This window comes from Labrus bergylta, chromosome 4 (assembly GCF_963930695.1).
Source record: "Labrus bergylta chromosome 4, fLabBer1.1, whole genome shotgun sequence".
Taxonomy (NCBI): domain Eukaryota; kingdom Metazoa; phylum Chordata; class Actinopteri; order Labriformes; family Labridae; genus Labrus; species Labrus bergylta.
In genome coordinates, this window is record NC_089198.1 from 27,122,764 (window position 1) to 27,136,458 (window position 13,695).

The following is a 13,695-nucleotide window of genomic DNA, read 5'->3' on the forward strand; positions in this document are numbered from 1 at the left end:
CATAAAGATTACAAGTTGGCATGCTTTTATTTTGAAAGCCACGCTGGATGGGAGCGTGCGGCAGTGTTGAGTCCTTCACTGGGCTGCAGCTGAGGTCAGAGCGAGAGGACCGGGTATAACACCGGGAACAAAACTCTGTGGAGGACACCAACAAATGTACCGGTGATAGCATTTTAACCTCAACTCCTTACATGTAAGCCCCCGAGCTCATGCGCGTATTTCTCATGCTGTCAGTTGATTTTATCAGCCATTTGAACACAATTTGCTAACACAGCTAGCCTTTATTAGCCTTGTTAGATAAGTAAGCCAATCTTATGCTGCCCTATAGGCCAACAAGAGTTGACAGGGTTATTTTCTTAATGTGTGTTAACATGATGAACATAACAAACTGCTTCAGAGAGAAGTGTGCTGTTTTAATTTTTTAATTTTTTAATTTGTTTTATGTAACACATTTTAAAGACTCCTGGAGGAGTTCCAGTGAAGACTACTGGAAGACTGATTTGTTACTGAATGCTGTCAGTGTCTGCTGTACATTTAAGTGATAGAAATGATCGAGATCAAGACTAGACAATCCATACTACAAGTTGTTTGTTTTCACATTAGGGACAGTAAAGCATTAGAACAACATGTAAGACACATTCAAGAGGAAAATATTCTCATTTCATTTGGACATTAAGGAAAAGAACCAGTTCTCTGCTTCTTCAGTATTCTCAGTGTTTACCTGTCAGTAGCATGTATCCATACTTTTGTCCCTCTGTCTGTGCTTCTAAAGATCCCATACTATTTTTTCATGTTTTCCCACAACAAATAAAAGTCAACTGGAAATTTATCAGCGTGTGAAAAAACTATCACAACAAACATGATATTACCATTTTTAAATGTAAGTAGTTGGTGACGAAGAACGACCTTTTTGTCAGCGTGAGACGTGCCATCACATGGGGATGATCATCCTTGTGATGAGCCTCATGAGTCTCTTTAACAAACTTAAGTGGATGTTGCATGTTGTCCTGTTTAGGTGATTATTAGCGGCTTAGTTGTTCTAAAGTGTGTGATTGTGTTTAGAGACACCAATTATATGTTTACAGACAGCTAAAGACTATTTGTTCCTCTAGTTTTATATAAAGTAAGATTTAAAATATTTTCATACCTTTTTGGGGGGGCGTGCTCATTAACCTGTTAGATTGCATTTAATGAAATTTTATGTAATCAAAAAGTATTTTCACAATATAAAAAGGGTTTATAAGCACGGCTCAACTCTGGTAAGGGAGGCCTTGCTACTTGCACACACTGTATGTTAGAGGATTTATGTAATAACGTCATTTTATCCCCCCTGAGCCAGGAAGGTTAAATCCTTGTGTGCCACTAACTCCTGTCATCCTTCTCAGGTCCTGCAGAACGGAGATGGGGATAAGAGAGTTGCCAAGTCATGGATAGATCGCAACAATGACACATGAGACCCTCACAAGCTCCCAGCTGTCTGTCAAGGCTGCTGTCCTGCGCATGGTCCACCTACCGCTGTCCATGTACAGCTCTCTGGCACAGGTGAGAGTGTGTTTGAAAGTTTCTCATTTGGGAGCTTTTACTGTTTCTATATCTGGCCGCTGAGGGTTTGAGTTTGGATTTCCGGTTCTTTCTGCTTAAACACCGGACATGTTGCTGACTCTGTTTCATGCTGCACAAATAGTGGGACATGAAATGCGTCACTATTGTGTTTCCTTATAGCGATCTGCCTTGCTGTTTATAACAATTTAAGTAAAAATCTGTAATATTCATTCATTTTCTGAGTGCTCCAACATCAAAAGATTTAAACTCTCTACACCATGGCTGATTTCTCATGGCTGTTACTTTGTCTGTGGCTGTCATACAACAACAAAATATTCAGTTTTTATATTAAAAATGACTTCCTTATGAGGGAACTGTAGAATATCATTTAACAAGGCTCTGAAGTTGTACTTTAGAAAGCACTGTGATGTGAAACACAATTAAAGCCTGTCTATAATATTATGTTTCATGATCTCACACAGCGTCTAGACTCCTATCATTATCTTCATTATCCAGGTGGAAGTGAATGAGAGGATGAAAACACAAGTGACTTAACCTGTCTGTAACCAGGCATTGCAGTCCTTCCCTCCTGTACTCATTGGATCATCGTCATCCTCATGTGTAGTGCTGGTAGAAGTTGAAATACAAACCTTGGACCTGTTCATCCGATATTTCAAGCCCTGCCAGTTCCCAAAGCTTCCGTTGACTTTCTTTGAACCTGTTTTGTCACATGTTGTGATTCTGCATGATGCAGAGCGAGCTGTCCAGAGATCACATCTGACTGACTCTGACACACTGTTTCACAGTGTTCCCTTTGGCTGCTTGGGGAGGTGGGCTGTTGCTGCATTTGTTTTGATGTGAAGTTCTTCCTCCTGGTTGAGCAGTTAGCTCCACAACTTCTTGTTTTGCCTGGGTTCTTATGATGGTCGGGTTATATATGTCTGTTGGGTATCTTGCTATATGGGTTCTTTTCTGTTGAATTGTCTTTAATTATTTGGAGTATTTTGCATTTGTTATGTTCTTGCTGTTGTTTATGTTCTTCTGTGATTGGTTTAGTTTGCTTTGTTCTTGTTTTTGCCTTTCCTGTTTGTCAAAGCACTTTGTATACCTGTGTTTTTAAAAAGGTGCCATATAAATAAAGTTATTATTATTATTATTGTAAAGACTTTGTGTGATGGGAAGATATCGGCCTGCAGTTGAGCTGAATTCTTTTCCTGATGAGAGTCAAAACAGTTAATTTCATATGGGCAACAGCCAAGGACAAGGTCTTGCACTACTTGAGCAGAAATACTGTGTGTGCTTCAGTGTGAGTGCATCAGCTAGTTGATTAACTTCACTTCATTCTTGTAATGCTCCTGATTTCAATTATTACTCAACTAGAGGTCAACATGCTTATTTAAATGTTTGTTGTTGTTATGAATGATTTGACCTGCACTAGCAGATATTTGAAATTATAAAGTAAAATATGTTCACTTTGAGATGATCATCCAACATTTTTTCACAAATAAAGAAGAGCAAAACATGTTTTAGTAAACAATACAAATAAAGTAAAAAATACTGTAATTGATTTTTGGCGCACCATAACAAATATAGTATAAACTCCTGAATATATTTAAGATTTAAGTTGTTGGGTAGTCCCCAGAACGTTGTCTTTCTCTGACCCTTTCATGTTTACAAGTAGAGCTTTGGAGAGTGTGCGTGGTCCGAGTCACGTAGCAGATCTGATTTCATGAAGGGTCTGGTATGAGCGTGTCTGACATTTGGTAGTAGCATGGAAACACTGCAGGCCTGTAGCTCTGTTTTATCATGCCAGCCTATTTAATGGCTGTCAAAGAACTAAGTCAATATTACAGCTGCTGTCATAGCTCCAGTGTTTATGTAATTGTCAGTTGTTGGGGATATGCTGCAGTGCTGTCTGTGTGCATAATCTCTTCAGTCAGTCAGGGTTTCTATCTATAGTCAGAGGGGGCTATGCACGCTATCTCAAATAGATTCCTTTAAAATCTAAACAGGCTGGAAGCTGATTCTCAGTGCAGTTTGTTACATCATCAGTATCCATTGTGATTTGATGTATGAATCCTCAGGGGAAGCATGAAATTCAAAAATGAAATTCGGGATAGATTTTCTGTTTTTGGGGACATGAAGTCTCAGCTGCTCACATATTTGATCTCTGACGAGCGCTATTCCTCAGTATTAAACTGCAATGTTTGTTTCTGTAATGCTTTTTGTAAATGTTTTATCTGCTTTCAATCATTTTTAAAAGGTTTATTTTGGGACTTTTGATGCCTTTTATTAGAGCGATAGGACAGTGGATAGAATCAGTAATCAGGACGAGAGAGAGAGAGTGGAATGACATGAGGGTAAGGAACCACAGGTCAGATTCCAACGCAGGCCGCCCGCTTGGCGGACCATAGCCTCTGTACATGGGGCGCGCGCACTAACCACTAGGCTACCGGCGCCCCCTGCTGTCAATAATTTTAACACTTAACAACTTTATAATGTTTTATTTTCTGAAAACATCTCACAATGCTTGAAAGCCTTTTATGTAGTATTGAGTTAAATATATTTTAAAGCAAAATAATGTTTTATTTGTTTACTTTTTAAAATAATTTGTGGTCATTTTACCTTTATTGTAAAATAATCTTAATTAGAGAAACAGAAAAGTGATTAGGAGAGAGATGAGTAAGAACACAGAGCTAAGAACTGAGGGTTGTTTTCCTTCAGGGCTTTTTGACAGAACGGTAAGATAGTTAATAATGCTGCTAATCAAAACAGGGTGCCACTGTTCAGATGTTGAATTGGTCAGATATTTTGTTCTGACTAACCAAAGACAGAAGAGATCGATCTACTGCATATAACCCTTAAATGTAACTCCTTCTCCTGAACCTGTCTTCCAGGTGAGTATAAGCACAGGGACCAAGAAGCTGGTGGCAGCTTCTGCCTTCAGCGCAATCTCGCTCCTCTTCCTCGCACGGCGCTTCCAGAGGAGGAAGGGAAGAAAAAAGGCCCAGTCTCCACAGTGGGAGCAGGCAGGATTTGAGTTCCTCCCGCCTGCCTCAGCAGGGAACGGTAAAACTTTACACGTTTCCCCCCTTCAACCAGCAGCTCCCCGACTTCCATGTTGTGTAGTATGTTTGCCCCAGTTGCTTTTTTGTGATCTAATCAGGTGTTTAGGCTGCTCCAGTTAAATACTTTTAACTCATTTAAGCTCCCTTAGGAAGAATTATCTGAGAGTCAAAGAGAAATGAAATACAATCGAATAAACCATTGGACGGAGTAATTCAATGTTTTCATAAACAGTGTAACTTCATTCATTTCAAACATTGTCCTTTTGATAGAGCTGTCAACATTTTGAGAATGTTTAACAATAATATGGAAAATGATGAACTACTTTATAGCTGCATGATTCAGCATAATGCAATATAACCCAGTGTAATATCCAAATGAAATGGACAGCAATTGAAAAAAATCAAATTAAAATGTGTGATGAAACTTGACCATAATTAAAGGCAGGGTTGGTAATTTCCTCCAGATACACTTTTTTAAAGATTTTTGGTTGAAATTGTCTTTAGGTCTTGACAGACATTAATAACTCTGAAAAAGGAACAAAGAAAATCTGTCACTTATTGCTTGATAGAGTCACTGATTTCCACAATAAGTGACTCTTTGTCTTCTTTTCAGCCATCAGATATGAAGCTGTGGTTTATCCACCATGTTATCCTGTTACATGCTCATGTAGCGTGATCACTGCATTCTGATCCCCCTATCAAACATGATCTCTGAACTCTGGTATTTATCTACCCAGATAACACCAGCCAAAACATCACTCTCTCCCTCAACTCCAAGAATGGCCTCTCCTCTGGTCTGCTCCTCCCTACAGGAGACTACAGGAAACTGTCCGGGTCTCTACTGAGCCTGGCCTCTGTAAGACATGTTAAAAAATTCTTCTTCCTTTGAGTCAGAGTTTGCCTGCATTTAGTTTCTTGTGTTGCTGCCTCCCCCTGTTTGAAAGTAAAACGGTGTTCTTCTTCTACAGGTTAAAAGCATGAACTCATCCAGCAGCAGCACCTGCGCTAATGAATCCACCTTTTGGGACAGAGCAGGAGAAGCTGATATCTGCGGATTCGTCAACATACCTGTCACCACGCCTGAAAACCTGTACCTCATGGGTAAAGAAACTTCCTCCTTCACTATGTGATAACGAGTGGAAGTGTTGAGGGCTGTAATCATCTTACAAAGTCTTGTAATAACCAGTTTTTGTAAAGTTGCTTCTGTCTGAAATTGAGCTTTTTATTGATTGTTTGGGTTGTGTTTTTTTTTTTGTTGTTGTTGTTTTTTTTGTGCCTGCAGGTATGGATTTATTTGAGGAGGCTCTAAGACGGTGGGAGGAAGCGTTGACATTTAGGAGCAAGCAGGGAGAAGACGATGCCAGCTGTGTTTCTGTCAAAACAGGAGCTGGAGACGCCATTGCTGAGCAGGGCATGGAGGTGATGAAGACACAGAAACACACTTAAAACTTCAGAGATCATTCCAATGAGGACACGTCAGCACGCTGCCATATTTAACACCAACTCAACAACACATTTAATTCAGTGTAATGCCACTTTTAATCTGGGGATAGGAGTTAAGTAGGATGAGGCTTGTAGATCCTTTTCTATCAGATCCCTCGGGACAGTTTATAAAAGGTTTATGCAGGGTTTTACCAGCATTAATAATTAAACTATTGTCTCTCTTTTATAAAAGAAGATGATAGAGAAGCATTTACTGGCCACAACACAGCACTATGTGCCACATATATGAATAACCAGCTCTCTGACATCCCACCAGTGTCACAGAGTCTGTATTGTATAACAGATAACTCACTGGCTCTCTAACCTCCTGGATGGGAGGATTTTGGATTAGTCCAGGTCAAATGATTAAATCTGCTGCTCAGTCTTCTGTGAAGGATATTCCCCCGCTCAGTTTTCCACCTTTTTAGAAAGCGTATTTAAACTGTGATCCCTGCAGAAGAAGAAGCTGAAGTGAAATAGTTTGAAGTAAATCGACAAAACAGTATTTTACCCTCCTGTGCTTTAATAATTGAGTAATGGTGCTCAGGGTTTGTGCTCATAGAATGAGCGTGGTTTCATTCTGGGCCAGGTCAGCTTCTTCTGCCACACACAATGCCAGCCTGTCTAACCTGCAGTTAAGACTGCAATCATTAACACAGTACACTTTTGTCGGTTGTCGTGGGAAGTGTCACACAGACAGAATCTAGTCTATATTTAGTCTGTTTCACGGATGTTCAATGTTCATTTACCGCATGTCTTCCCCCCCTCTCTTATCCCTGTTTCTGACTCTACGCTGTACCGTCCTCTCAATAAGGGAATGAAAAGCCTTGAGGAATCTTAATACACACAGTTGAGTTGCTGTTTTTTAGGCATTGTTTAAATGGTTGAACTTGAATGTTTGTGCCTTCAGGACGTCATCAGTACAGAGTTCATCCACAGGCTGAAGTCTCTGCTGCAGCGGGCCTACAGCCTTCAGGAGGAGTTTGAGGGAGTGTTGTGCACGTCAGAGCCTTCTTCCCACAGCAACAGCCAGGGTGAGTCACTCATAAAGGATTACACAACATACAGGACCAACACAGGATAAAGCTAATGATGTATACAGCTGATCAGTGCTGTATTAATAATCAACACATTACGATGATTATTTCCCATCACAGACAGAATGGTGGACATTTTGGCCAGAGAGGAGTTGGATGACGCCTGTTTGAAAGACAGCATGAGCATCGCCTCCACTGACTCATTTGTGTCTGCTGCTGAGGTGACACAACAGATCTTTATGATTCAAAACCAATATCCTGATAAATCCTCATCATTTTAAACCCCATATTACAATGCAGTGCATTTTTCTTGAATTAAAATAATTAATAAAGGCCTATTTTTATTACAATTAATGTCATTTCTTATCGTTAATCAATCTTGTATAAAAATGTGAAAAACAAAACAAATGTGCAAATAAAAATTGTTTGATATTTACCTTTTTAAACTGTAATTCTAAGCAAATTAAAACTTTTTAAAATAGCTTTTTAAATTGAGTTTGGTTGAATGGTGAAGACTAGAGCATTGGTGCTTAACCTAGGGTCTGAGCCCCCTTAAGGGGGGGGGGGGGGGGTGCAAGTCTTAGTCTGCTTTGTGATTTTAAAAACGAGATTTGCACACGTTAAGTAAACATATGACAACAGACTTACTCAACAGTTTATAAAAAGGTGTTGTAAGTTGTCTGTTGGGATTTTACTAATGAAAACAATTGATATTAATTTCCTTACAGCAACGTATCAATAATCTCGTGTGGGTACTGGGGGGTCTCAGCTTTTCATATAGATACAAATAAGGGGGGCTCAAAGGACATCTAAGGCTCATTTCAAGGCGTCTGAGGCGTCAAATGGGACAAACAGTTCACAGCAGGAGTTTAATTCAGTTAGCTTTGATCCTCTCGTAGGTTTTAGGTTTTACCACCGGCTGTTTACTAGCATACAACTTATCTTGTTAGGTCCCTGTGGGGGCTCGAGCTGTGTGTCTGATGTTACTGGTGAACTTGACCACAAAGTACAGAAATAAACATGCTGTTAAGAATGACTGATTTGTTTACTTGTTCCTTGAAACTGAAAGTCAAATGTACAGGTTGAGGACACACATATATCTCACCAGGCTCTGGTTAAAAAACAGTGATACATGTCTTTTAATGAATGTAGGTGCATAATTAAGGCTTTACATTACAGTCTTCATACCCGTAAAACCAGTCTAACATTAACAGAGCAGTAAATGAAGAGCTCGCAGCAGTGAGACTGGGTCACTCATATTTAGTGAGTAACTATAAATAGAGCTACATCTCTCAGTTTACAACCTACAGCTCGCTGTCAGAACTGACTTCAGAACAAACTCTCTAATCCAGGACATGTGGAACCTGTAGCTTTTCTAGCAGGATCAAGAAAGTTCAGGTTCAGCCCTCTTTTTGTCACTTATTTATTTATTGTTGAGATCAGCACAATACACGCATTACAAAAGTGTGTCCATTTTTTTCCCGTAATTTTAAAACATTTAACCCCCCCATTCACACCCACACACCAACCAACCAGACTGAGTTTCATTAAGGGTTCAGCCTTTTCGACCAAGTAAGCACCTTGATTAGGATTAAGATGGACTTTTTTTTCATAATCTTAAACAGTTTGTCATGTTTAAAACAGATTTACAAAAAGTACAATGATATTATGATTCTACCCTTTTTCCTTTTTGGGGGGGTCAGGTGCTTGTCTTGGACTGGGAGAGGACAATTTGACTCATCTGATTATTATCATTTCAATACATGTTTGTTCTGTCTATAAAATATCTAAACAATTGGCAATAAACCCGTAACCTCTGCTGGCTCTCTCTGTATCAGCTGTCGGAGCACAGAGACCTGAGGAATGTCCTCGCTCTCGGTCATCATCCTTTCTACGACGAGGCGCTGCAGATGGCTGAGGATGGAAAGATCTCCTGCAGGGTTCTGCGGTAATTACACTGATGAATTTGAATACATATGATTCATCTGGATTCTTGGAACATGCTGGAAGAGTTGTAACATTTTCTATTTGATACATGTGTCTGCTAAATTATGAATCTGGTGTTTTTCTTGATTTGCATCGTCAGGACTGAGCTGCTCGAGTGTGTTGGAGATTTAGATTTTCTGGCCAAGTTGCACTGTGTGCGGCAGGCAAGTCAGGTACAGTAAACCTAATGAATTCAATTACATATATATATACTGTATATAGCAGACTTGGAGGAGACCTCAAAGTAGGATTTATTACACCAGAAGATAGCGTAGCGACTTTCAGGGACAACAAGCTGAGAGGCTGAGGATGGATCTATTACGTTGTCTGATGCGCTTCCAAAAAAAAATCACTGCAATATGAAAAATAAGTTTGACTTTATATTAACAAATGTGAGCCAAAAACAATAACGGTAGACAAAAAATACAGTGACCCAGCTCACCCTAACCCTCTCTCTTCCACTGAAGAATATTAATGTCGCCTAAGTGTCTTTAGATCACGGTCATTCCATTTCAATTTATGTGCAATATGAAGCTGAGTTAACCAGTGTGCTAACATTAGCCTGCTAACACAACAACGCAGGCCGCTGGAGGAGAGCGGAGGCTTCAGAATGGTGGAAGTGTCGCCAAACAGCAGTTTGTTTTGGTTTAATGCTGGTGCTCAGAGGTGACATCAACTAGATCAAAAAGTCGCCCATTCTTCCTTTAACCTTAAAAATACTTCAAAGATACTTAAACTCATCCATGGCTCCAAGAGATAGCATCAAAGTTATTACACAGCATCAGCCTCAAAGATCTGCTAGTTTGTATTATTTAAGTATGATGTACTACTATTTTGACTTAGATCAAAACGCTGCAGAAAGAAAACAGGAATGAGTTAAATTGACTAAAGTGCATCAGAAGCACATTTGAAACCAATTAACCATCCAAGGAAGAACCACAGTGTTTAGATATTTCAACGTTTTTATTTTTTTGCCCTCTACTTTCAGAAGGAAAAATGATCAACTTCAGTCAACTTCGATCTCTCTTTTTTTTCCTCCAGCTCATTTCATGTGAGAGAAAGACCAGGATGTTTCTGGCAGACACTGGAAAGAAAATCCTGTCCTCCATTATTGTAAAAGCACAGAAGGTAACTTTGGATCTACAGAGTAATAATACAGATGATACATCTTCAGGAGAAGCTTTACCCGCTCACATTAACTGTCTGGTTTTTAGAGCCCACAGAGATTTGAGGATGTGTTTGAGGAGATGATTGCCTTCCTGGAGCACACGGAGCACTGGGAAAACACAGAGGTGGAACTGGCCACACGAGGGGTGAGAGTCTTCTCCTCTATATAATGTGGCTGACTTCTGCTGTCTGACCCTCAAGAAAAACAAATTCTGAAATAAGAACCTCTTATCTTCATCGTCTCAGGTGAAGCACTTGAACTTCTATGACATAGTCCTGGACTTCATCCTGATGGACTCGTTTGAGGACCTGGAGAATCCACCCATCTCCATCCAGAACGTGATCAACAACCGCTGGCTCAACAGCTCCTTCAAGGAAACGGTGAGGAGTACAGAACAGATTTAGATCTCAGAGTTTCTTTCGGCAGTCAGTGGATCCATGACAGACGAATATTAGTCAATTCTAGGTAGGAATAATGTCAATGTTTTAAGAAGAAAGCCAGAAACAGCAACACAATGGGGAGATTTTTCCTGGTCCAACATTTTTTAGTCTCCCAAAATATAACTTTATATCAATATCCAACTGATATTAAATAACAACAACTGGCTGTATTGAAATTGTACTCAAAATATCTCAAAGGAAAATTGTAAACAAGAAGGCGCACAACACTAGTAAACTTCCAGACAAGAATGTTTATAAATAGTGTTGTTCACACTTGCACAAAACTCCTAAAGTTCCTCTTGAAGTTTTCAGAGTGAGCTGAATGTTAAATGCAAACTGGCAATTTTCACTCTGACTTTATCTGGATAATCCCCCTCCAGCCCCTCAGTATTTCTTTTCTGCAGAAAGTCAGAGGGAGCAGGATATATAGTGGGAGGGGGTGTCGACTGCGTTATAGCACACTGTTGCTTCCCCTGCCACTTTTCCGTTGTTCTTTTTACATCATGTCTCTCTCAAGAAGATGCCACGCCCCCCTTCTTGTCCGACAGAGACAGTCTCCCGCTGTGAGGTGCATGTGTGAACAAGCAAGCCAGGAAACTTTCAGGTGGCAGCCCACCTGAACTTTTCTTAAAGTTTTCAAGAGTGCATATGTGAAATGGGTTTTTTTTAGATTCTTTTTAATCTTTTCTCTTTTTAAATCCCTTTAAATTATTTTATTTAACTTTAACCTCTTTGAGAATGAAACTGATGAATGATCTGCTTGAACTTCACAGGCTGTGGCATCAAGTTGTTGGTCAGTGATGAAGCAGAAGAGACAGCACATGAAGGTACATGTCCAGCAGCTTCATGTTAGATATCAGATAAATGCTGACACTGCTTTATCTAACATTTTAAATACTATCTGCTTGATGTTGTTTGATGTTGTTTGATGTTTGATGCACTCACTATCAGCAGTTTGACAGCCATGAGACAATATATTCTACATTTTATATAAAACACAGAAGATCAGATAGCAGCTCTGGAACTGTAAAAACAGCTGATAATAGCGTCCCATCACCTTATTCACTTCTTCTGTGTCTCAGGTGCCTGATGGCTTCATCGCTCATTTCTACGCTGTGTGTGAACAGATCAGTCCCGTCCTGGCCTGGGGCTTCCTGGGGCCAAAGAGCTCCCTGCACGACCTCTGCTGCTTCTTCAAGGTCAGCCTCAGCAACACAGAATAGCACAATAATGATCTGACATCCTAACTGCGTCAGATTCTTCATCTATATGACACAGTTAACTGTAGAGTCGACTCTAGATAAAAGTCTGAAACTGCACAATATTTTGAAGAAATCTAACTTTTATCCGTTTCACCTTTTAACACAAAAATCAAACTCAATGTCCTGACCTCCATCAGGTTCATAGTAATGCTGTTATTTGTAAAGCGCTTGTTTTTAGGACTCAGTGCTTTAAATCAAGAAAATCACATCGCATCCATAGAATGAAGGTAAAAATAGAATTGAATAGAATAATGATCAGTAATAATAAGATGGGAAAAAACTTGCTTAAAAATAGTACAATTAGGCTTGATCTTAAGATTTGTAAATAAAATATAGTCATAATATAAACTCCTCAAAATAAAATTTGGAAATGTTATTTTGGTCAATTATTTCAACCCTTTAATAATATTTATTGGTGTTGTATTACCTCGTTGTAAAGGTGACTTATCCAGGTTTCCAACGATATATAATACAACACCAATTAGTTTTATTAAAGGGGCGAAATAAGTGACAGAAATAATGTTTCCAAACTTTTTTTTGAGGAGTTTATATTGTCTGGAATATACAGGCATATCTGAGTCAAAAAAATAAAAGGTTTAATGTATTAAGTCTGAAGAAACTCAACACCAAAGTCCATTGTCTTGTGTATTTAAAGTGCCTGTAAAGTTTGAGTTTTTTTCTCCTCCTGTAAAGATGTCGACTCACAGTTGGTTTCTTTCAGGATCAGGTGCTGTGCTTCCTAAAGGACATTTTCGATGTGGATAAAGTGCGTTACACCTCCGTGGAGACTCTAGCAGAGGACATGCTCCACCTGCTGCACCGGCGCTCTGAGCTGCTGCTGGCCTACCTGGGCGCCGACTCCCTACGGCACATCAACGGCTGTAGTTCAACACAGGTGCAGCTGGTACCTAACAGTGCGCTGCTGGAGGCAAAGGTTCAGTGAGAAACCGACCCGAACACTGCATACATGGATCTTATTTTGTAGGTGGAGTTCTCAACAATTGTTGAAGCAAAGATCAGAGTTGACTTATCCACCCACTTAACTGGAAATGATAAACTGTCACATAAAACATTATTTCTCCAAGGTCTGAATTCCACTTCACACATCTCCCATCATGCTTTGTGCTCTAACAAGGATCTATGTAAAACTGTACCAGCTGTCTGCCTTCACATTTGATCATCCTGTCACTCACTGTGCCATCGCAGCGCAAGCTAAATATCTTAGCAATAACATGTGTAATTCAACTCTGTGTTAGATGTTACACGGTGTAAAGTGAAGGCATATTTCTTGCTGCTAAAATGTGTGAACAGAAAGATGGTATTTTATATTATTTATTTTTGCTATAGAGCTAAATGACACGTTTTATTTTAGAAGCTGTAGTTTTATTTGTATGCATCAGTGAATTTGTGATCAGCTTCAAACATGCAGTATTAAAAAAAACACAATGTTGTATTATAGAATTTATCAGATGAAAATTTATTGTCTGTATTTTCACTTACTGCTCCGCATCAGCAATGCAAAACCATAAAATGTACTACTGTGTTTTTGTAACAAGCAAACGTGATGTAAAATGTGCTGTGTCAGAAATGGGTAATTATATTGAAGATGAATAAAAGGGAAAGTCGTTATTTTGGAACTTACAAGGCTCTATGTAATATTTAAATGAAGCTGAGAACCAGCCGCCTACAGGGACTTAAATTCTAGCATGA

The 13,695-nt window shown here is 39.4% G+C and overlaps 1 protein-coding gene across 2 annotated transcripts; it reads left to right on the forward strand.

Moving 5' to 3' along the window:
- The first annotated feature begins 37 nt into the window (after window positions 1-37).
- On the forward strand, window positions 38-13,622 carry miga1 (mitoguardin 1). Of its 2 annotated transcripts, none has more exons than XM_020630281.3 (16): window positions 38-193; window positions 1,386-1,542; window positions 4,440-4,611; window positions 5,348-5,466; window positions 5,579-5,711; window positions 5,893-6,029; window positions 7,003-7,126; window positions 7,250-7,350; window positions 8,968-9,077; window positions 9,216-9,288; window positions 10,157-10,243; window positions 10,330-10,428; window positions 10,529-10,663; window positions 11,497-11,550; window positions 11,806-11,922; window positions 12,707-13,622. In XM_020630281.3, the coding sequence occupies exons 2-16, from the start codon at window positions 1,444-1,446 to the stop codon at window positions 12,926-12,928; spliced, it is 1,782 nt and encodes a 593-aa protein (XP_020485937.1). In that variant the 5' UTR covers window positions 38-193; window positions 1,386-1,443; the 3' UTR covers window positions 12,929-13,622. The 2 variants fall into 2 exon arrangements, with proteins under 2 accessions (XP_020485937.1, XP_020485945.1); XM_020630289.3 differs by having other exon boundaries at window positions 57-156.
- Window positions 13,623-13,695: the final 73 nt, after the last annotated feature.